Source organism: Chenopodium album, chromosome 14 (assembly GCF_948465745.1).
Source record: "Chenopodium album chromosome 14, dcCheAlbu1.1, whole genome shotgun sequence".
Classification (NCBI taxonomy): domain Eukaryota; kingdom Viridiplantae; phylum Streptophyta; class Magnoliopsida; order Caryophyllales; family Amaranthaceae; genus Chenopodium; species Chenopodium album.
The window spans coordinates 45,441,492-45,466,799 of record NC_137847.1 but is presented as its reverse complement, the minus strand read 5'-3'; the positions used below and the strand labels follow the sequence as shown (position 1 = coordinate 45,466,799).

At 34.3% G+C, this 25,308-nt stretch overlaps 2 protein-coding genes across 3 annotated transcripts; one reads left to right on the top strand and one right to left on the bottom strand.

Moving 5' to 3' along the window:
- Positions 1-3,243: 3,243 nt before the first annotated feature.
- LOC145579327 (arginine biosynthesis bifunctional protein ArgJ, chloroplastic-like) lies at positions 3,244-17,415 on the bottom strand. 2 transcript variants are annotated; one of them, XM_081636568.1, is made up of 18 exons: positions 17,256-17,415; positions 16,731-16,808; positions 16,428-16,568; positions 15,965-16,088; positions 15,079-15,152; positions 14,706-14,750; positions 14,484-14,534; positions 14,298-14,366; positions 14,050-14,108; positions 13,820-13,889; positions 9,969-10,049; positions 9,804-9,890; positions 8,520-8,642; positions 7,947-8,009; positions 5,260-5,337; positions 5,025-5,170; positions 4,624-4,694; positions 3,245-3,569 (listed from the first exon to the last, which is right to left on the bottom strand). In XM_081636568.1, exons 2-18 carry the CDS (start codon positions 16,785-16,787, stop codon positions 3,487-3,489), a joined length of 1,422 nt encoding a protein of 473 aa, XP_081492694.1. In that variant the 5' UTR covers positions 16,788-16,808; positions 17,256-17,415; the 3' UTR covers positions 3,245-3,486. The 2 variants fall into 2 exon arrangements, with proteins under 2 accessions (XP_081492693.1, XP_081492694.1); XM_081636567.1 differs by lacking the exon at positions 17,256-17,415 and having other exon boundaries at positions 3,244-3,569; positions 16,731-16,814.
- Positions 17,416-19,940: 2,525 nt separating this feature from the next.
- On the top strand, positions 19,941-21,589 carry LOC145578150 (uncharacterized). The gene is made up of 2 exons (XM_081635527.1): positions 19,941-20,727; positions 20,817-21,589. The coding sequence occupies exons 1-2, from the start codon at positions 19,941-19,943 to the stop codon at positions 21,587-21,589; spliced, it is 1,560 nt and encodes a 519-aa protein (XP_081491653.1).
- The last annotated feature ends 3,719 nt before the right edge of the window (positions 21,590-25,308 follow it).

The window sequence follows — 25,308 nt, the reverse complement described above, 5'->3', positions numbered from 1 at the left end:
AGAGATCCACATTTGTGACATCTAGAGTCAGCTTTTGAAGTAGAGGACTTTTTGGTGAAGTTCCTTGTTCGATTATTTCAATTGAACATTCTTTTGAACCTTTTCACCAACATGGCAGCCTCTTCTTCGTCTACCTCTGAATCCTCTTGTTCTCCAGCTTTGAGAGTAAGGCCTTTTCCTTTGTTCCCTTCACTGTTGCTGGTTCCCAGGTGTAGCCATGAGGGAACCAGCCAGCTGCTCGATGTTGAACTTAGTGAAGTCTTTTGTTTCTTGTAATGCAGTCACCTTGGCTCTCCATCTCTCTTCTTGAGGCTTCTCAAAACTTTCCTAACCTGCTCATCAATTGGGATTTGTTTTCCAAGAGAAACTAGCTCGTTAATAATGTTAGTAAATCTGGTTAACATTTCCTGGATAGTTTCTTTTGATTGCATTTCGAAACGTTCATACTTAGACATAAGTAAATCGATTTTAAAACGTTTCACTTCGTTAATTCCTTCATGTGTAACTTGAAGTAAGTCCCAAATATCTTTAGCATTCTTGCACCCCATAACACGATCGTGTTCGTGAGGTCCAAGACCACAGTGAAGCAGTTTAACAACAAGTGCATTAATTTCCATTTTTTCAAAATCTTCCATTTCAAATTCAGACATGGGTTTAGGAACTACCTCACTATTAGCAGTGGTTTTGGTGATTTCGAAGTCACCAACCTCAATAACTCTCCAGACTTGGTAGTTGTCAGCTTTGATAAAAATCTCCATCATGTTCTTCCAATAGGTGTAGAATTTCCCATTGAACATAGGAGGTCGCTGCGTAGAGTAACCTTCTTCCAACTTCTCGTGATTGTTCATCTTGATTCCAGGAACTTAACTCGTCGGGGTTTCCTGATTTCTTCGAGGAACTCGCTCTGGTACCAATTGTTGACTCGAATGAACAATACAAGAGGGGGGGTGAATTGTATTGTAGAGAAACTAGAATAATTTTTGCAGAATTTGTAAAATAAACTTAAAGTGCAAAGAGAGATTTTTACGAGGAAAACTTCTTGGCCCTAATTAAGAAGAAAAACCTCCACCACAAGGGATTTTATACTCAACTCTTAATTATAATAGGGCAAACGACCTATTACAAACTAACACACTAACCCAAGTTCCTCAACGAACTTAAGTTCCCTTCAACTGATCCCTCAACCAGTTGAACTCTCTAACTCTTTCTCTTTTACTTCACTCAAAGTAAAAACACTTTAGAGTTTACCCAAACTCTAACCCAATACAACTCAAGATTAAACTCTAATACTAAGTACTAAGACACTCAAGGACTTAAGTGGATTATGACTCTTTTCGAAAACTAGAATATTGCAATGCTCAAATGTGTATTTCTCAACAGAAAACCAAGCCAATTTATAGAAGATAGAGGAAGTTAAAACTGTCGTTGCTCAATCACCACTAAGTCACAACTTCCTTAAGACTAGGAAGTGCAAGTAGTGGGATCTTGGGCAGCAAGCAAAACCGAACTTACAGGGAGTGGTTTTACTGCTTCCCTAATTTTCTCAACCTCTTTGACAAGGTAAAACACACGTTTAAAAATATTTTCCAAAAGATAAGTTTTGATAAAAACAGAAAATCTCTTAACTAAAAAGATATTTTATAAAAAGATATTTCACAAAATTACTTTCAAAAATAAGATAACCAAGTTAACATAGGGAAAATAAAACTTTATCATATAAAATAAAATCCACTCAATTCCTATTAATCATCAAAGTACTCAAGCATTTTTTTTTAGGATGCCCACCCGGTTCACCGGAGCTTGGCTCCGACTACATCCGGATCTGACTTGGGTAGCACACCTGGCTTATGGTGGGTGAGTCTCCCAACAAGAGTTTCTGCATACGGTGAGGCTCGAACCCGAAACCTCCCTTAAGCGACATCAAGTTGCTTACTACTTGAGCCAACTCTTGTTGGTAAAGTACTCAGCATAAACATAAGAAGCCTAAAATACAAAATAAATAAATTAGACTCCTTGATCTCTCTTTGAAGCTTCGACTCTGGAGCTTCAGTTCCTCACTCAAGGAACTCGTCTTCTGATTTTCTTCTTTATCCTTCTTTAGCAGACTTAGACCTTGTTCCATGCTCCTTTCTTACTTCACAAACTCGTAGCATACAACTTGATTCAGCTAAGAACCTGTCATCAATCACGCTAAAATAGAAAGTTAAACTATTATGAATTTGCTTAGGTTCTTTTAAGTCATCATCAAAACTTAGGGTCAACACCCGACTTGATTGTAACCCACAAATTATTGACTTGAACATAACCCGACTTGAACCCGAGAATGACCTGACTTGGAAATGACCCAACCTGATTATAACCTGCAAATTATTGACTTGAACTGAATCCGACTTGAACCCGAGAATGACCCGACTTGAATATGACCCGACCTGATTATAACCCGCAATTATTGACTTGAACCGAACCCGACTCAAACCGAGAATGACCTTACCTGATTCTAACCTGCAAATTATTGACTTGAACCGAACCCGACTCGAACCCGAGAATTACCTTAACCCGTGAAAATCCGAATTAAACCCGACCTGTTGTTCACCCGACCTAAATGTAACCCGACATAAACCTGACCCAAACCCGATAAGATGTATGACCTGACGTGACCCGATTCAAGCATGACCAACCCAGACCCGACCCGCATAGGTTACGTCATTGACCCGAGCCGAGCCGAGTTGACCCGACCCACTCTTACCCGACCCAAATCCAACTCGTTTACCCGAATTGACAGCTATATTTCTATAGCATAATTATAAAATTCGTAGGTTCAATCATACTTGTAGGTAGAATTGTTGATGCCTAAGAACATAATTCTAGTAATCTAAAGTAAGCTAAGATCCTTGATTCTTCCTGACTTACCGTTGGGTAATTGATTGCCGGTTTCAAATTTAAATAATCTGTTCAATCATTTGAAGTATAATTGTTTTTGCCTCGGATCATGATCCACTAAATTTCTTAGATTTTTTTTATATGGCTATCACTAATGACAAAATCATGTGTCATTTTGATGTTCGTTATAAAAATTTATTATTAAGTTTTTTTTTTTTTTTTTTAGAACAGATCTGATCAAATTACTTGATTCAGATTCGTCGCTTGTCATCAGTTCAAAGGAAAGATGAATTCACACTGAACTCAATGGTTTAATTGACAAAAAATTAAGGCCGGGGGTTGACAATGAAAATCGATCAAGCCAAGATGATGCAAGGCTCGGGTGATATTTGATCAAGACGAAGCACATGACATAATAGGTGCTAAATGATGCATCATTGATACAAAACAATCACGAGTTGAACATACAACTGACATATTACCCTCTATTACATCAATGAACTTACATACATAAGCAAGATAAGAAAGGTTACGCTTTTAGATACCCAAGGGTAACTGCCTTTAGTATGGGGCAGAAATTGCAGTTCATTTCCGTTGATATTGATCTTATGTGGTGTACTCTGCGTTTATCTTGACATAGTCATAGCTCAGGTCACAGCCCCATGCTTTCCCCTCTCCTGGCCCATCACCTGTAACAGAAAATACCAGAGCAAGACAATTGGTCATGAGTTGATGAGGAAATGTGACAATAACAAATACATATAGTTCAAAAGCTATGAGGAGCACGTGTAAAATTCGTGTATTTCACTGCCATAATGGAATTACCAAAGATTCAACTGCACCCTCTGAGCATTAGCTCATCAGCTTGGCGGAAATATAATAGCTAAGGGCAAGCTTAGATTGAGGGTATTGCATCAAAGAGGGGGCAATGACTTTCTAAAGTGTAGGTGGGTGAACGTGGTGGTAGAGGAGATGAGGATATGATGATGTGAGCTTGTGAATAGGGAAGAATGGGGGAATATTTACCCTCCTTTAGGGGTTAACCCCAATAGCTTTCCTCTTTCTTGCACCACCATTTCAACTCATGTTCAGTGTTCTCAGTTTGTCTCCTATTCCAAGAATTAACAATGTTCGGAAGTGGGAATTTGGAAGGAAGGGAAGGGAGATGATTGATTATGGTGCAGTATCCTGAAAAGTTCAGTGAGCAAGGCAGTGTTCTGAAAAGTTGTCCCCTTCAAAAATCAAAACCTTCTACCTCATGATACCTAACAATATAGAGTATATGCTACGTCTACCATAGTTTTCTTTTATTTTTTTATCTCACCCGGTCATCACATAGACACATACTGCACTCCAGTTTCCAATCCCTTTTCATTACAATGCAGATGCGCCTAGAGCCAATGACATGATCTATATAGTATATACTACTGCAGTACTGCCTAATTAACTAAGTACATCAATAACTTGAATGAACTCCAGAATTACAGTGGCTAGAACCCTTCCAACACTAAGTCATGTGAAGTGATGCCCCATAAAGCCCAAAAGGATGGAATTGAATATCAAACCTGGATCTCAACTTTATGACACCAAAGATGTATCCAAATTTGTAATCTACTGTCAGTGTTCAATCAGAGGGAACAGAAATAGCTACGATATTTCCTTCCCCCACACCACCAATTTAATTTCATGAAAATAAAAAGAGCCGCGTGCAAATTTAGATAGATGCACTGATGCTCAACTTACCCACTGAAATGCGTATTTCAACAGTACCATGTGTCTCCCCAGCTCTCTGAAGGTAACTGCTGGCAGCCGCCCTGGAGAATTAGCCAAACTGAAATTAGTCAGCTGATATTAACGATGTTACATTAGGGAAGAATAAAAAGCACCCAACTCAAATTAGCCTTATTATTTAATGACCAAGGATTTCAAATTCAAAATCTTTGATACAAAACCATAATTTCTAAATATGTTTGAATCAGATGAAATGGCACTTGCCACACTGACTGAAACCATCTATAACAGTCAGAATATTGTATGAAGTATATTCTTTACTTTAATTCAAGGCTGAAGGATGCTAAAACAGATTTCTTTTAAGCAATTCTGCTGCTCTCACAATAAGGCTTGAAAAATAATTATGTCCATACCTATCAAATGGAAGGGGCTGTCCACCATCCATAAGCAGAATATCTCCGAGTGATATTTGAAGTTTGCTTAAGTTGAAAGGGACTGTTGCATAGCCAGCAGCACAGGCAATACGTCCCCAGTTCGGATCTCGTCCATACACAGCAGCCTTGAAGCATAGGTACAACAGACTAGGTAAGGTAAAGCGTGATTAATAGAGACATGAATTTAGTATGCAAGACGTGACAGATATATTACCTTGACAAGAGAAGAAGATGCTACAGAGCGTGCAACTTTTGCAGCTTCAGCCTCATCTCTGGTACCTTTTACATATACCTGCAGGCATATTTAAAATAATATTTTAAAACTTGTGCTATCAGTGTATTACAAGCTGCAAAATAAAGAATCTAATGATCGTATTATGTAGTGCAAATTAACCATATTACCCACACACAGTCTTGAGGGGGAGGGGGAGGAGGGGGCTGGAGCAAGGGAATGTTAGTAAGGTGTAAAACACTTCCAGAAGCAGCATAGTATTGGAACAGACTGAGTCAATTAAAAGAAGATAAAAGACTAAGTGAATCTTTTACTCAATGCAGTCATTGCACTAAATCACAAGGGCTCCATAGATCGACTTTATTAAGGAACCTCATAGCTTGATCCTCTGTCTTATACTCTCTTTGCCACATCACTTTTCTCTACTTGATAAAATCCAATCATTGCCCACCTCCAATGAAACTTCCACCCTTGTTCCTCCAAAGCACATATAATTATCAGCATACCCTTCAACCACAGGATGGTTGTGATGGAAGCTATGGTTCACAGGATAGTATAGAATAGAGATACTTGTCCTGTCATCCATAGGTGTAAAGTGATCTGCAAATGGAAAGAAATCTCGCGAACAATGGATCAAGACCAACTCACCCTTAAAAGGTAAATTTCATAACCTGGGTTTTCTTTTAGGGGTTAAGTTCAGTTAGTACACTATATTTTCTGAATTGACTGGACGACAAGTGAATTTTGTTAAGAATTAGGTGGTAATGCGAGCAGAGGTTTAAGAGAGTGTTGAGATTACTGACAATGGTCAACAACGGTTAAATCCAAGCAAATCTCAAAAAGAAACTCAAAGAGTTTGTATTTGGTTATAGGGTGAAAAGCGTCAACTATAGACTTACAAAAGATATGGCGGTGTACAGATATTGGATCCCCATGGAACCAGCCTTGAAGAGGGTTTCAGAAAAAATTAGATGCATAAAATCTTACAGTTCGGGACACATGAGGTGAGAGTGTATTCCCAAGGGAGCATATAATGTAAGTGAGGCTTTTGTACTCATCAGTCCAGGAACCTGTGAGGATGATGGTAGTATTCATGCAGGTATTTGCCCCAGAGATTGGATCCTCAATATAACTGGTCTGGTCTCTGGTTCCACAACAACATAGTACAAGATATGGGGCATACTTTTTCTAATAGCTTTCACCACTTGCAAAATGACCATGTTAAAAATGATGGAGACAAGAGCAAGCTGGTAACGAGACTGCAATTCTTCTAGGGTTTGACACATTTACAACTCGGGTACCATGTCTTGAATGCTTTCACAGTATGAAATCAAGTAGAAAACCCCATGTTTAAGATCAAAAGCCTTTACTTTGGAATAATCAATCAAAAGGCCGAGGCCAAGGTAAAGGCTAGTTTGTAAAACTTTTCCAATTTTCTAGGTGGATTGAACAAGCTGACTTTCATCGTGTGACTAAATCGATCAATCTATCAATCAATCAAAGCCTTAATCCCATAAATAGGGTCGGCTACATGAACCAAATTTGATTATTCCGTGTAATCATCGACAAAAATCCTCCTCCTCCATCCCTTACGATCCAATGCCCCATCCTCATGCAAATCCAAAAACTACATATCCTTTTTATACTACTTCCAACCAAGTCATTGTCGGTCTTCTTCTCCCTTGTTTAACCCCTCCATGGTCCTACACTTCCACTCTTTGCACCGGTGCACCCTCGGGTCTCTGTCTTACATGCCCAAACCAACGCAGATGATTTTCCCTTAGGTTATCTACAATGTCTGCCACACCTACCTTCTTGCGAATAACCTTGTTTCTGATTCTACTTGTTATAGAGTTCCCATACATCCACCTTAACATTCGCATTTCCGCAACCTCCATCTTTTTAATGTGCTCCCTCTTATAAGCCCAACATTATGTACCATAAAGCAACACTGGTCTTATGGTAGTCCTGTAGAATTTTCCCTTCAACTATAAGGAAATGCTTCGGTCACATAACACTACCGTGGCCGCTCTCCACTTAAACCACCCCGACTTAATCCTGTGGGCCATGCCCTGATCAATGTCACCATTTTTCAGACCCGAGATATTTAAAGCATTCACTCATGGTCAAGTCCTTTCCATCCAAATTCACCACCTCATTGCTTGTCCCCCACTACTTACCAAAGCGGCATACCAAATATTCACTCTTACTACGACTTAGCTTAAACCCTCTAGATTCCAATCTTTGCCTCCATTGCTCCAACTTGGCATTAACTCCATCTTTAGTTTCATCCACCAAAACGATATCATCCGCAAACAACATACACCATGGGACTTCATCATGAATTGGTCTAGTTACTTCATCTAGAACCATGATGATTCAAGGGAGCTCATGAGAGGAATTTCCAGGAGCCAATTATATAAGCATGGGATCTTTGTCGTGGCTTTGACATGGATTCCATTTGCTTCATCTAAGAAACTGCTCAAGATTCTATATCTACTTTAGAAAATATCAAGCACATACTAGACCAGTAAAATAACCCACAAAAATAGATTAAAATGAGAAATCAAAAGTATCTTCCATTGGATTCCATAGCTCCACCTCCAACTACATTTTCTCAAGGGTCTATCACTTATCAAAAATTCAAAATTTACAGTAAAAGTGCAGACCTCGATTAGACAGGTTGCTCCTTCTCCATCCCAAGCAATCGACTTTGCAAGACCTTGCATTACCTGATAAAGAAAGTATGTTCACATCAAATGACAACTGCTATGGAGTAAAACATAACTAAACATTCAGAGTCAAAAGCGGTTTTTCTTGATGCTGCCAATTTATCTCATTTTATTGTCCAGAAAAAAATTCTTTAATTTCTGGAGTATTAATTAAAAAAAATGCTACAAAAGTTCAATTTTTTTCAATAATGATTAACTCTAAAAAAGCTAGCAAGAATAATGAAGCAAGTTGTAAATAAAAGGGATCAAAAGTCGCAAGCATATTAAGGACAAAGATAACAACCAAAATTCACATGTTTACATGATCATTGATAAAACAACTTACCAAGAGAAAATAAGTTTGGCTGTGGAAAAAAAGGTGGATAGGGGAAACAAAACAAAAGATGTTTCGTATTGAAATTGGAGGCGTGGAGCATCAATTATATTAGACAACTCTTAATACACAGAGATTTGAAGACATTTCATTTTTAATATACATAATAAAAAATAATACAGTGGAAGTTCTCATACAGCATCAAGGCATGACTGAAGTTGTGATGCTTCAGGACCATTCAGGTTTGATATCCTTGACGCACCAGAAAGCCCACTAGCCAAAGCAATAACAGTGTCATTGGTACTAGTATCCCCATCTACCTGCAATTCATGTAACTTTTCACAGGCCTGGAGTATGTGGTATAAATCACAAGTATAATGAAACATATATCACTTTACTTCACTAAGCATGTTTACAGCACAACAAGAAATGAGTATGCATCCCTACATTGAACTTAAGAGTAAAAGATGTATAGACAATGCATTATGCAGAAGCATACCAGTCAAAGCATATCTTCCTAATACAAGAAATCTGCCCCATTGAAGATTTATAGTTAAGGCTTTTGAAGAATGCCTGAACCTTATGAAGATCATCTTTCTACAACTTTCATTCCTTGTTAATACCCTCAAACAGTCCTATCACAAACCCATTACTAGCATTTCAGCTTTCAGCCACAAGCAATGTCTTTCAGAAAACATATGTAGGAGCAGAACAACTTTTCTCAACGAGTAGATCGTTGAACAAATTGAGAGATTGCCAAGGAGAAAGAGCTCTTTCAGATTTACTGAAGAACAAGTTTGGTCCCTTGCAAACTGAGGCATTTATTTTAAGCCAAAGCAAAACTCTCATTTGGCTGATACAGCTTAGATGGATCAAACATTGCATATGTAACCATATATGGAATTTTAATTGGTTTGGAGTAAACCAAATGCAAATCCATTCAATATCCATTTAATGAAGTCAGTAAAGTAAGTCTGAAAATGGAATGGAATGAAAGACAAGTTTTAATCTGGAATCAAATTAAAACTTTCAGTTAAATATTTGTATAAGAACTTTGACTCATAAAAATTATTATAATTTGGTGCATGAGATATATAATTTTTCAGTTATTCTCTCAGGGTGTCCATGTAAACAAATGATTAGTGAACTCATTTTTGTTGTGTAGTAGTATGAATAGGTATTTCTTGTCTGTATATTTGTAGGGTTTCCATATTCAGATTCACCATCAAAAGGGGGAGATATTTAGTTTGTAGTGCCCCAAATATTAGCAAGCAATCATAGAAGATAGAAAAGATATGGCAATGTGAAACATGAGATGAGAAGACCAAGGTTAATAACTATTATCTGGTAAACTCTTCAAGGGAAAAAAAAAAAAAAAAAAAAGAAAAAAGGAAAATTCGTTCATTAATGAAGAATTGAAGAGATGCTCAATCTCTCAACGAAAACACAGGCCACATATTAAAGACAACGTTGCAACTAACCGTAATTTGGTTAAAACTTCGACTAACAGCAACCTGCACCATCTTCCTCCAAACGTCACTGTCAACTACAGCATCAGTTGTAATAACCTGAAAGTCATATCGTAGCTTAAATGCAAAGTACAATTTGAAAGAAAAAACATACAAGAGCATCCAGATAATACATACCCCAAGCATAGTTGCCATATTGGGGTGGATCATCCCTGAACCTTTAGCCATGCCTCCAACTCGGATACTAGTCCCTCCAACCTGAGATATCCATTTATTGGAATTAATTAGGAAAGAAACATTAATCGAAGAGAGGAAAAATTTATTAGTTAGGGTAAATGAGATTATCAAAATTCATGCATAACCAACTGGCAGAAGAAAAGTATGGTTGGCAGTAAGTTCATATGCAAAAATGGTTATCAACTCCGCATACAATGTTGAGAAAACCCCTATTGGGTAATTTTCAACTTTTGAATTACAATGGACTACATAAATGGTCTCTATGAAGTAAGAGACCTATGAGTTGCCTAAACAGTCTCTTCACAATTAGAAAAGATTGGCTAAAAGTGAATCTTTGCAATGATGTAAGTTGATTTCCTACATTGAAAACTCCCCAACCTCCCTCTAGATAAGAGCCTAGTAAGAAGCATTGGACTAATGCTATAGTATGGTATATATTACTACCTCCGTTTTTTTTTAAGTTGACACGTATTCCTTGTTGGGAAATTTCTTTTTAGTTGACACGTTTCTATTTTAGGTAAGTTCTATATGCTAAAATGTCAATTTTATACTCATCACCAATGTCCCCAACTTATCTTCTCTCTCCTCCCTTTAGCAAAGACTGATTTCTCGCTCCTTCATTATCTTCCCCACTCCACCACCTCCATTATCAAATTCATCACCATCGCAGCAATCACCACCACCACTTCTCTCTTCTCTCTTCCTTGTAACATACCCAAATTTCCAAAGAAAATCCCATTAAAACCCCAAAGCTTATCCTGCTTCCCGTAACTACGCCAACCACGACTGCGTCACCAATCAACCACTACAACCTCGCCGACCAAGAAGCCGCCTCCCAAAACCAACGCCGCCGAAAACCACCACCACCCAAATTGTATATAAAAATATGAAATTTTCATCGGCTAGCTAATTAATTTGTGCTTATTTGTTATAATTGCTAACAGAAATAGGAAAGAAAAAAAATTTAGAAGGTGAGATGATAAGAATGGAGGTGCAGACCGTGAGTAGGGAGGAAAGAGAATGATGGTGAATGGTGATGATGAGAGAGAAAGGTAGTACTCCTAGGTGGTACCCGGTAAGAGTGGGTGGGTATCATAAGGGTATTTTTGTCTTTAACCTTCTTTCTCACTTCTCCTAAATATGTGCGCCAAAATGCAACGCGTCAACTAAATCGAAACGGAGGTCGGAGGAAGTATATAAGAGGCAGAGAAGTTCATCATAGGAAGCTATTTCTAAAGCATTTTGAATCGCATTAGTCACTGATGACTGATCCTAAAAGTCCTATGCTCCACCCAGAAATAAAATAAAAATAAAAATAAATAAAAAAATAAAAAAACATGTGTGTGTCACCATAGCATCATCTGCTGCACATTACAGATTACAAGACATATCTTAGTTTGATAAACATGTACAAGAAAATGTAATGTTTAGAAATCTAGAATAACACATACCAATAAACTATGGTCTATGAAAAATATTCGAGATAATTGGTCATGCATTGCTAGACACAATCTAAGAAGAAATCTCTAAATCTCAGGCTTTACTTCCTTTGATCAGTACAATGATTCTCAACCCAGTAAAAGCTCTCTACTCCTCCCACTCCTGAAAACAAGAAATCTCTTACTCCATATTTGTTTTATTTGACTTCCAAACGACATATACACATCAAGAGTAAGACCACATCTTACTCACAAGGTATTCCTCATTACCATACCTACCCTTTCCTCCTGTTCTTTTGCATCACTTGTATTTCTGGTTGTGGAGGTAATGCTGACTGCTGATGGCTTTGCTTAACATGGTCATAACCCGAAACCCTTAATCATAATAGCCCATTAGCCCCTCTTGGCCATGCCTTTAGAGTCAAAACATGTTCACTAGTAATCAAGATGGAACTACGAGCACATGTGTCATTAACATTTTTAAGTGATCCATAGAAGCCATACCCGTAAGTTGCTTAAGTGTTTGACTAGCTCCTGATGTTAGGTTAAGCAGCCTTGAGCCATGCAATTTACTTTATATGTGCCTAGTGAATAACTTAGAAGCATAAAATGCCACGTGTTATCCCCAACAAATTGGCCCTTGAATGCATCTAACTTTTGCAGTGATATCAAAGAAGTATAAATGAGAATAGAGGAAACACAAGGGGTTAAGAAGCAACTCACTTGAAGTATTTCTAGTTGCCTATCTAAATATTCCTAGAGTTTCCAAGACATCCTAAAATTTACATAATATTATTCCCAATTGCAATAGGATGATGCAACCATACAAGTTCTGCACAACTTATACTTCATAACAAAGCCATTTGGATATACTCAAAGCCACTGATAGTGATTTCACAAAGATACGATGGAATATTGGAATCCCTTGGATACTCTAAAGATATCCTTATGAATATCCCCTAGAATGTCCCAAAAATATCTCCACAAAACCTCTTTAATATGTTGGAAGTGCCCCAGAAATATACCCTTAAAGTCCTTCATAAGTGAGGAACATTCCTTCTCTGATTCCGTAGTAAATCAATCAGATCTAGCTTCATATTCATAGTAAGTGCTTAAACACCTTTTTGATATATCCAATATGTGAATCACGTATTTTTAGGTAGAGGAAGTTTTAGGCATACTTATTCCTAGCCATATGTTTGAAACTATAGGGATGGCCATGCCTAAGAACTAAGACATCGTTTAGCTTGTGACAGGTTACAATAGTGACATACCCATGGAAAGGCATGTTCATAAGAAACATGATCAGAGTAAGGCCTTGTTCACTTTATTTTTGCTAAACTAAAATTATTTTTACTGAACTGAAATTAATTTTGCTGAACTTAAATTATTTTTACGGAACTGAAATTATTTTTACTGCTGAACTTATTTTTACTAAATATTATTTTTTTTAAGGTTAAGTAAATAGGGCCTAACATAAAAAAGATACAGGTGAAGATTTTACAATTCAAGTGACTGCAACACTTACCTTCTTTGAGAAATTGAATAAGGCTGGAAAAATATTGATCTTAACAGGGCCAAATAAACCTTATAACACTTATAATTTCTAAGTGAAAAGAATTAGAAGCTAAGGGGAAAAAAGCACACAAAGGATATTAATTATAACACAAGAGCTTCAAATTTTTGCTTCAACACTTGACAAACACCACATGGAAGAGTTTGACTTCTAAGAACTTGTTTCCAACTTCAATTCGATGTAAATACCATCGGGTTTACAATTTTTTTTGAGTAAATAAACAAATCTCATGGTCGCTAGACTGAAAGAGGTGTCTTTAGTGCTTAATTTTCAGCTATACAGGTCTAAAACAGTCTGGCTTATGATACAGCTAGTGCAGTAATCCTATCTATAAATAAGAATGTCATTTATTCAACTTGTAAGCACAACCCTCCAAACCCTTTATCCTGAAAATCCGTGTAGTGCGCAACTGCGAACTCCTTTATTTTTTTAAAAAAAATATTAAAACAAAACCATTAACTTCCCATAACTTTAGCTTTTACTGTCTAACATTTTTTACTTTGCAAACTTGATATATCCTGTGCATTAGCACGGGAGCATTCTGAAGAATAAAAAAAAAAAAAAAAACATCTTGTAAAACAGAACTACAAATAAAGGATTAACTTTGTACATTTGGTTAATAAACCAGCAAATATCAAATTGCTGTAAGCAAACCAACACACCAAGGCCATCATGCTATTACGCAGAAGTGAAAATCAATGCTACATTTGCAAGCTGTTCAACACTCTAACCGAGACCAATATTAAAAAGTCACACAAGTGATGAAGGTTACATACCATGGATTCAATGGCAACACTTTTCCTTACAAGATCAGTAGTCGTGATTGCAACTGCTGCAGAATCTGCCCTATAGATCCTCTACGTAAGTTTTAAAACATTTAAATAAAACAGAGGAAATAAAATTACTAGTTGACGATAGGTGCAACGAGGATACATAAGAATCCTCTTCTCATAACCATATGTCAACCTATCAACACAAGTTCTGAAAAGGAAACAAAAACACATACCCTTCAATCGTAGACGACAGAGAACCAACCAGCTTTGGCAGTGCCTCAAGTAGAGCCTTCTGCAAAACCAAAAGCCAAAATAGCTATTAATACTTTCATAATAGATCACACATTCACACTAATTACTTTCCATGAATAGGTCCAGCCAAACATATTGGTCTATCATGAGGTTTGTTAACATCTGCTTTGCAGTATAAATTTCAACAAGCAAACCAATAAAATTGTACCTAATTATTTTCTTTCCTTACCTTCTTAATCCTGTGACCAATTACACCTGTTGATTCAATAAGTATTTCCTCCTGCCTTAATTGGAGCATCTACAATCGTAGAAAAATATCATCAGAACTCAGAAGATATAAGCAGGCAACACATAATTTTTTTTATTAGCACCATGACTAGTATCCTGCAATTGACTCAAGCATCTACTGACCTACCTCAGCCAAGGAACTTGCACATTCTATTACATCTTGGAATCCAGCATCCCCCTGCAAGAAGAATTAAGAAAGTATACCGCCATCAAATATCTTATCCAATGCCCTTTTTTGCAAATAAAGATGAATGAGTTAGAGATTTTTAGTCATCGATCACAAAACAAAAGGATAACCTATCAGTTTAAAGTCTGAATGCAGTGAGGACAAAGACCACAAAGTGCTTACCGTGGCTGCATTTGCTTGACCAGCGTTAATCAGGACTGCACGTGCCTAGCAAGGGAAAAAAGTTAGGACATTAACTAAATGATTTGAGATGCACTCAAATGTAGAAATGTCAGCAGATATTGAAGCTTCATACGAAGATAGTAGTGGATAAGTTCTATGGTAAAACAAGTTTATTTTTCCAGATAAGTTATTGAAACAAAAATCCAATCACGAGAAACATCAAATATTCAAGTGACAAACTTATAAGCCTTAAAGAAAGTAAAGCTCATAACTCTTCAACTGGTAGTTGATCCTAAATAAAAAAAATAAAAATAAAAAATAAAGAAAAAAAGTCAACTAAAGGCCTAAGGCACCTGAAACAAAAGTTCCATACCGTTTTTGATTTCTCTAAAGCTTGTTTGCAATACACAACTGGTGCAGCAGCAACCACATTGGTAGTAAAAGCGCCTGAAAGCAAATAAATAGTAACTAGAAAATCAGTGACAGTCTTAGCCTCAAGAATACAGCACAAGACAAAGAGTACGAAGCAGCTTTAGACTGTTCTTATATCCTACAGATACTCTCATAGAAAATAATTGCCCAAATCACTCCACTAGAATAACATTCATGATAGCATTCTAAGAACTGAAAATTAATGCTATTCTTTGAAAAAAAAAAAGTAGGGATCAGGCCTATCACATAGTCTCTGCCCCTTTTTTTAAGATACAAGGCGTAGAAAAACTCCAGTATAAAATGAAAGAGCTCGAATATCGGATGGGAAAAAGGTTGAATTCAGTAACTAAAACATATCAGAATATAGAAACAGCCATGTCAATCACAGACCACATCTAACCAAAAAAAATCCAGTGGGATATGTCCATAGAGAGGCCAGGAACACCAGTTAAATTTCATAAGGTTCCATGAGAGGAAACGGTAAAGCACCCACATTATAACAAAGCACAGTTATCAACACACATTTCTCATCTCCTTATGCTTCTAAAACTAATGTGATGAACCTAAAAGTTTCCCAGGACCAAAGACAGGCAAGTCAACCGACTATTAACACCTCTAACAATCTACGTCATTTAAATAAATAAATAAATAAAAGGCAACGCACAATGCTGGAAAATGATTCCTTAATCTTTATGTTTCCAATACAAAGCACACAACAAACTCATCACAGGAAATTGCATCATCTCAGAAATTCACAAAGAAAAAGTACTGCAAACAACATAACATCATGGATATTACATGTAAGACTTGTAAGAAAGAAAAACCACCTGCAGATATAGCATCTACATCACAACTGACTAGGGCAAGGTCAGGTTTCTCTCCTTGGGCCCTCAAACCACCATAAATACCGGCAGCCTTGAATCCCTTCGCAGCTGTAACTCCCCCAGAAATCTAAAAAAGAAACTAAACACTGAGATTTCTAGCTTTTCTTTCTTCATTTCAGATATGGAAATGGACGTCAGAATCTGTCTTGCTGTCATTTTAACTCAATATTCAGGATCAGCATGACCTAATTCGCTATCCCCACTCCCCCAGCCCCCTCAAAAACTATGATCATAAACATGCGAATTGGTACAATGAGACACTTAAGAACTTATAAAATAGTGAGACACTTTTGAACAAATAATATAAATATTAAACTGCGTTCATGTACCATTCCATGTGCTGCAAATTAGATAATATTGTTCAGGATAGACAAGAAAACACAAATATAATTCGGCAATCAGTAACCTGCTGCCATGGTCCTTCGGGGATAAGTATAGGAGCTGCAGATATATAATTCGCTTCAAGTACGTCCTTCACCGCATCAGTAGCAACTGACGACATGGAGACTATTGTCAATTCCCTCCTAGACCCAGACGGTCTGCAAAACTGATATAAAACATGTATTTGAAATAAAATGATTCAGGGTAATCCAAACACCATACAAATATCATTTCCAATCTGAGCAACTTAATTATTAGCTGACTATTATAATAATCTTACAATTAAGAAATTATCCAAACAAACAAATTCACAAAAACAATTGCAGACCTTTTTGTTGTTGAATCCTGGAAGTTTGACAGAAATGTGATGGAAACAAATCGACATTGTTGAACAAATTTGGACTTGCTGCATTTTCAGAAAATGTGCAAACTTTTAGGGTTTTTCATATTAAATTCACAATCTATAATACTGGAAAAGTGGGGAATGCAAATATTAATAAAAAAGGAAAAACTTAAAACATTCTTCAGTGTCTTAGAGCTAAACAACCCACAAATTGAAAGCAAATTGAGGAACTGGTACAACTCAACAAGACAAAAATCAACACACTAGTTCAATCAATTTACAGACTAATTCACCAAACCCATTCGAATTAATCACCAAATTTCACATAATAAGGAGAAAACAAACGATAGTAATTCATGTTTCATTATAAAGTTCAGAACTTTAAAACCCATTTGAAAAAATCAACAATATAAGTCGCTAAATATTAATTAATTAATTACTTACTAATTAAAACAATAACCCCATTATCAGTAATACAAAAGGAAAAATACAGGAAAGAGAGGATCATACATGTATACCGGTGGTGGAATATGAAAGATGACAGTTGCGGCAGTTGACACTGGCTGTAACTGTTAGAGTGTTAGGGTCAGGGTGAGAACTGAGGGAAAAGGCTGATTTGTGTTTTGTTTAATTTTGACCGGAGATGACAAGACTCACAAGAGTGGCTACATGCAAGTTGTATGTCTTGTAAGTCCTACTCTTTAAAAGTTGCTTCATTCGTGTCATAATATAATTCCTTTTTTTCTATTTTGGAGGATTAAAATATTATTTCTATTTCTATTTTTAAATAATATGTAAAAATCATTATTTTCTTACTTTTTTTAACTTTATTCATTGTACTTTTTAATTTACCCTTTAATTTTGCACATGTTTTGTACTTTTTTTACCCTTTAATTTTGCACATGTTTTGTACTTTTTTCCACATTCTCTCTTTAAATTTTGTTTATGATTGTATTTTTCACTTTTATTAATGTACTTTATCCACTTTCTCCTCCTATTTCTTAAATACCGTGAAAAACTCAAACAAGAAATATATTATGGGACGGAGGGAGTACTAAATTAGATTCCATGTGTGCACGGATTTAACAAAATTTTATTACTCCCTCCGTCCCTTAATACAAAGCCTCATTTCTTTTTTGGGTAAACCAAAATGCAATGCCTCTTTCTATTTAAAGGTTGTATTTTTTGACATTATTACCCTCTTTTTGATAAGTTGTCATTTTTTTTCCTTTACTTTTTTGTACTTTTAACATCAATTTCCAACATTTTCTCTCTCTCTATCTTTTCAATTATTCTCAACTACTTTTTCTTTCTCCCTATCTCTCTCTAACCCCACATGCACATATATACTTTTAATCATTAGTTTTATAAAAATTACAACTTTCTTGATTCCCGTACCAAAATTAAAGAAGTTTTGTATTAAGGGACGGAGGGAATATTGTCTACTACGTATAACATTTAATTAGTCATAGTGTTACACAATAATTTACACAAATAGAGAGTTATAGGTTTTTTTTTCATATAAAAAAATTACTTAATCTTTACCTATACTTAACAAAGATTAGTACCCATGCACTATCTCTTGATGACAACATTTAGTTAGTTCTACAATAATTTACAAAAAATACAAAAAAAAAAAAAAAAAAAAAAAAAAAAAAAAAAGAAAACATAGAGTTATAATTTTTATAAGTTGAAAGATAAAGTGATAGGGAAATACAATTGTATAAAATACTTCTAGTGATTAAATTAAAATATAATAACAAAATTATATATATGTGGAAATACAATTATATATGTAAGATCCATAATATAAAACAACAAATAACAACACATGACAGTAAGGGATAGCTCTAATGATTTAACCTTTCCTCCATATTTTCGATGATCTTATAATCAATTTTCACCACTCGTCCTTGTGGCTAAACACCAAAATAAATAAATAAATACAATATAATACATTACATTTTCATATAATAACACTATTTTCAATAGAAAAGGATATTATTATGTAGAATTGTTAAATGACTCTGTCCATAAATGGACTACTCTAACTTCATTGCAAGATTATATTCTTTGTGGTAGGTAGAAATATCCGACCATTAATGAAAAAGTGTGGTGAAATGTGGTTAAAAATATAGTTAAGAAATGAAAATCGTTATGACTAATAGAGTTGTATTTTATGGCTTTTATATAGCGTAAATTATGTTAATTAATTTTGGCAAATGAATATTTTATGTAATAGCATAAAAATATAGGGTGCTGATATTGCCAAGGCAAAAAAAACCATTTCCAAGGCAAATTATCTACCCGCTGCCCGTAATACTTGAGAATCTAAATATGTCAAACTTATTAATTCAATAATATACTTTGTAATATTTTATTGCCTATAATTTTAGTAGCTAAATATTCCAATTAAAATCTTTCCAACTCCAACTACTAATTATTCTCGTCAAAATATGCAATTAATTAATTAAATTATTCATCACCATATACTCACTAAATTTAACATTTTATTGGGAGAGACACCATTATCAAAGCTTTACCGGTATTAGCTACCTCTAAACTTGTTTATTAATTAATTTTATTTATTTATCAAGTGCTTAATTAATTTGTAAATGACTATTAGTATAACTGTTTCATGTCAACATTATACGTATGAATGTTCTACCTTTATTATAAAATTTTCCATTGAAACAAAAAAAAAATAGCATTATGTTTGTATATAAACCTGGGATACTTCATTCTTCAAACTGTAATTAAAATCTAATTGTTGGACATTCGATCTTAAGGATTGGTAGACAAAGATTTTCTAAACAGTGCATCTTAATTATTTAGCTATTTCTTTGACAGATTATTGCTAATCATATAATGATGGACGAGGATGTGCATGCTGTGTTTAGTACACAATATCAAACTCGTGAAGAACTCCTTGATGTTGTTAGAAGGTTGTATAAGTCAAAGGGATATGCCATCTCAATTAGGGACTCTCGAAAGGATTGTTATGTGACTTTTGGTTGTGATAGGGGCGGCATATATCGGGACAGGTGTAATAAAATGATAGATACATCTCAAGATAGGGAAACAAGCACTCGTCTTATAGATTGTCCTTTTCGAATATGAGGTAAGAAACAAAATGATGGATTTTGGTCTCTTCAATTGCAAAATAATTCACATAACCATGAAGCTAATGTTGATATGTCTGGTCATCCTTCTTCTCGTCGTTTTACAAATGAAGAAATTTTAGATATTGATAAAATGTGTATGTCGGGTATTCAACCTCGTCAAATTTTGTCTTCTCTTAGACAAAAAAATCCTGGCCTTCAAGCCATAGCTAGAAATGTGTATAATATGAAGGCTAAGATTCGGAAAGATAAGTTAGATGGACGTTCAATGTTACAAGCCTTGTTTGATGAACTTGGTCAAGAGGGGTTTACTTACAACTATAAACATGATGATAATGGAAACCTGACACATGTATTTTTTTCTCACCCAAAGTCCATCACTCTGACTAGAGCATTTCCAAATGTGTTTGTTATGGATTGCACTTATAAGACTAATAGATACAAGATGCCCTTGCTTGATATAATTGGTGTATCAAGTTTTAATAAATCTTTTTATTCATGCTTTGCATTTCTAGAGAAAGAGACAGAAGAAGATTATATCTGGGCTCTAAAAATGTTTGCTAACATTAAGGGTATATCATGTGAGCATCTTGTTATTGTCACAGATAGGGAGCTAGCTTTAATGAATGCAATACGTATTGTTTTTCCTAGGGCTACTCATATTTTATGTGTGTGGCATATTCAAAAAAATGTGGTCTCCAAGTGCAAAAGCTACTTTAAAGAAGATGAAGATTGGGAAGATTTTATGTTTAATTGGAATACTATTATATATGCTAAGACAAATGAATCATTTGACAATGCTTGGGCTTCATTCAAAGAGTTATACATGGACAAGAAGGATATTGTTGATTACATTGGAAGTACATGGATACCATATAAGGAACGATTTGTGAGTGCTTGGACCGAAAAAAATATGGTCATTATGGCAACCGCGTCTCTTCAAGAGCAGAAGGTGCACATGCAAAATTGAAAGGTTACCTACAAGTTTCAACCGGAGACTTTCGACAAGTAAGAGACAAAATCATTCTTGCTATTGATAATGAATTTCAAGAGATAAAGACTCTACTTGAAATCGAGAAAATTCGTGTACCTCACAAGTATCGCATCCCATTCTTTAAAAATCTTGTTTCTCATGTTTCGACTTTTGCAATGAACAAGCTCTATGAGCAATATGAAATGGCTAAATTTGGTAAAGCAAAAGCCATTTGTACAGGCCATTTTCAGTGTACTATGAGATTACCTTGTGCTCATATGATGTATGAATGGAAAGAGAAAGCATTGTCTTTGGAGTCTGTACATACACAATGGAGGATTGACTTAAAGTCACTTGATGCTTATGATACAAATATAAGTGATAGTAGCAATGAAATTGAAGAGCTTACTGACAAGCTACGGGATAAATATCAGCATATGCCTATTTTTCAGAAGGAAGAAATAAGGAACAAGATATCTCTTATGTTGAATACAGTGGAACCTACATTGATGGAACCAAATACCCGGCCTCATAAAGGACGCCCACAGAAGGGTTCTATCAAACGAAAGGAACCTTTAAGTTCAACAAGAAGAGATCCATCACAATTTGAAATAGTAGAAGCATCATTGAAACGTTCTAAGTCTCAAGTGCCTATACACGAACACGAGTCATATACTTCTTATCCAACCCATGGTGAAAGTGCACTGAATTTAATTGATCTTAATGCACCTGTTGTTTGGCTAGACTGATTGTTCTTCATTTCCTATCATGTAGGTGGTTTTTATACTCTTTTAGTTATTATTAGTCTTAATGATGTACTAATCTTTTTAACATTAACATTTGACTAACTACTACTTCGTATATCTTTTGGTGGCAGGGGTTATGCATATGAAATTTATACGATGTAGAACTCCTTGGACTGTTGGACATACGCTAAACTTCTCTCCGGATTAGTTATGTTTATCGTTTGCTATTTTTAAACATTTGTAATTTAATATTTGCATTTTTTTTTATCAGTGATCCAATGCAATTTTTTTTTTTAATAAAATTTGGACCATATTTGTAGCTGTTGGAAGTTTTGGTTTATACCTATTGCAATAATCAATTCGTACTTTCGATTGTTTTGATTCTTCTTGGAGTATTGATTATTAGAATAAAATATAATGCATGTGTGTGTATATGTAGTGATTTAGTTTATGTGGAGGTGAAGATCATATGCCGATTTGGTATGTGCCAGAATAAAGTGATTTAATTGTTATTGGCAACATTATAGGCAATAAAATATTACAAAGGATATTATTGAATTAATAAGTTTGACATATTTAGATTCTCAAATATTACGGGCAGCGGGTAGATAATTTGCCTTGGAAATGGTTTTTTTTTCCTTGGCAATATCAGCACCCAAAATATACTATATAATATTAATTTTTCCATGTTATGCAAATGGATAATTTATGAAAATCAATTTGAATAATTTTTGAAATTTAAATAGTACTCCGTATAAAATGTATATGTCCCGAAATACATAGTAAGGTATGCATATGTCCCGAAAAAATCTCTGTTGAATGTTATTTACCTACAAGATAGTGATGATACACAATTATTTACCATATAAATACAAAATTAAGGGAAAAAAGTATGATATATTCGTGAGATAATCAATCAATAACTTAATACTAAAACAGACATCGGGAATACACATGTCACATTCTGGTGCTGTTTTTTCCTTCCAAAATTCCTCTTTCTTTTTTAACTTTTTTTTTTGTTAATATTTGATTCTATAATAATATCATTCCAAATCTTTTATATTATCTTTATGACAAATATATATTCCTTTATTTGGTGTTCAATTATTTCAACTCCTTTTTAATTATCTTTTAAATGGAGTATTATTAGATTTTGCCAAAAAAGTAATAATAAATTGATTCATATTATAGATGTTATAGAAATTGCTTCAAAACATCACTTAAATTATTTTTTTTTTCAAATACCTTAGCTAGCTAATGTTTTATTTCAATTTCAATTTAATATAACTATATATTTAAGTTAATTACAATTTATTTTGTTTCTGAAATTTTACTACTATACGTACATATTATCACAAATTAAGGATTTATAGAGTATAGTATAGGCGTATAGCTATAAAATAAAAGTTGTGTTCGACAAATGATTTTTTAAGATATAAAAGGGGATATAGTATTTGTAATTTTGTGTATTTTTACACTTTTGCTAATAGTTTTAGTGGAGGTTTTAGTTTGTTGTTTGATTGATTTTCGATGTTTATTAAAAATGCATTTATTAATAAGTATATACTAATATGGTCACTAGACCTGATCAAACCAAGTCCCGCCTGAAAAATTCTTGGGTTTGGGCAGCCTAAAAAATCGATTTTTAGATAATTTTTTTGCTTTGCCTATTAATATAGATTATGACACTATAATTTCTATATATTTGATTTGTATGTTTTATCAAATTTTATTTTATTGATATAATTAATTTTCTTACAAAAAATAGACTTACCGTGCATGGCACGGATCTTAAGCTACTAGTTTGATGTTTTGCACCTAAATTAATATAGATAGATTTCAAATATTCGATATTTTGCACCTAAAATAGTAGTTTGGTGGTAGTTTTATAAGCATGATTATATTAATTTTCCTTAAATTACTAAATAAGTTTCATATATATATATATATATATATATATATATATATATATATATATATATATATATATATATATATATATATATATATATATATATATATATATGTATAAGTGTTGTTTAAATTTGCTATTAAAAAAAAAGAAAGATTGTTGGAGGAAAAAACAGCGCTAGGAAATAAAACGTGTCATTTCAGGTGTCTGTTTTAGTATTATGTTATTGATTGATTATAAACTTTTTAAGGGTGGTTCACTTTGCATTATTCTAGATTATTTGAAATTATTTTTAGAAAACTAGCTGACACTTTTTTTTTTTTTTTTGGTGCTTAGAGAGCCTCAAGGGCGGAGTGATGAGAATCGATCCCAGAATCACTTAAAATCGAGTAGGGAGCTCGAACCACTTGAGGTATCCCTCACTCTCAGCGTTAATCTATAATAGGAAACTAGACACTTTTTTTTAGTGCTTACACTAGTGTTACGTAATTCGTGTACTAACAACCACTTATATTCGTTTTTTGTCGACCCAATGTCAATTTGGGTTGGGTATGGTGACAATCTCTATACAAACCCAACCTAATTTTAATATATAACTAGTTATTGGCCCGGGCTGAGTTTAAACAAATTTAAACCTCAATTTGGTACAAAATCAATCAAAAAACCATTACCTCAATTAAAAATTATCACCCATAAGCTAAAACTCCGAAATCAAATTAGTCAACTAACCGGAAGTAAAAATTTCGGTCAGATCGCAACTTTATTGCCAAAAATCGAGAAAATTTCCGATCAAACAACAAAAATTATAAGGTTTTGAGCAATTGGGTAATGCAACTGAAATCGAATTGAATAAAATTGAAATAGAATTGAATTGAAAATGGTGGAAATCCGACCGACTAAAGAGGAGAGAGAGAGATGCATAGAATATGTAGAGAGAGAAAACTCGTGAGATGTTTAATTTGGTTAAAAGCCCACTTCTTCTTCTTCTCTTTTCCTATTTTGCTTAGAATTTAATTTACATCATCGTATCTGTAACACTCATATTATATGACCAAATTTTAAAACATAATTAAATAGATTACTGATTTTGTAAATTGTAATGCATATGTTATTATACGTGGATTCGGACTATGGGAAATTAATTAAATTATGGTTGTTGATTTCAATAACGTTTCCATTTTGTGAATTAAAAATTCTAGAAAAGTTATAGACGAAGGACAATTTAGATATTTTGGGTTAGATATAAGAGCAACTTCAATAGTAAGTTAATTGTTAAATTAGCTTGTCATGCCACATATGATTTCAAGCTAACTTTCTTTATAGCTATTTTGTGCCCAATGGTTAGCTACTAGCTTGCTAATTAAATAAGCTTGACTTTCTCAATTAGCCCTAAAAATTTAATTATTTTAATATATTAATCTCTAATAATTTTGAAAACTTTTTTGTCAAGCAAATTAGCTTAGATAAGCTAAATTGCTTGCCAAGCTAATTGTATTTTTTAGCTCCAATGGTCAAGCTAATAGCTAGAGACTTTTGAAAATTGCAAGCAAGTCCCTAGCTATAACCATTGGAGTTGCTCTAAGTCGTTACATCATGTATATTTGATATGAGTCTTTAGATCATATGCATGCATATTTAATATGAGTCGTTTGTTGTATAAAGTTTTGTTTAATGTTTTTGTTTGTTTAAAGGATGGAGTTTGAAAACAATATTGTATTTATTAAGAATACAGTTATGACTTTAAAAAAAAATTGTTGTGATTAATGTTAGTATTAATTTTAGAGTTAAAAAGCAAGTACGTTAAACTTAT

Coding starts and splice junctions, on each gene's coding strand:
- LOC145579327 (XM_081636567.1), bottom strand. CDS start 16,814: ATGCAGCAAGTCCAAATTTGTTCAACAATGTCGATTTGTTTCCATCAC. Junction 15,153..15,964: donor TGTAGATGCTATATCTGCAG/GTGGTTTTTCTT, acceptor ATTTGCTTTCAG/GCGCTTTTACTACCAATGTG. Junction 8,643..9,803: donor GAAGTTTTAACCAAATTACG/GTTAGTTGCAAC, acceptor CATGAATTGCAG/GTAGATGGGGATACTAGTAC.
- LOC145578150 (XM_081635527.1), top strand. CDS start 19,941: ATGTCTGGTCATCCTTCTTCTCGTCGTTTTACAAATGAAGAAATTTTA. Junction 20,728..20,816: donor TATTGTTGATTACATTGGAA/GTACATGGATAC, acceptor CTTCAAGAGCAG/AAGGTGCACATGCAAAATTG.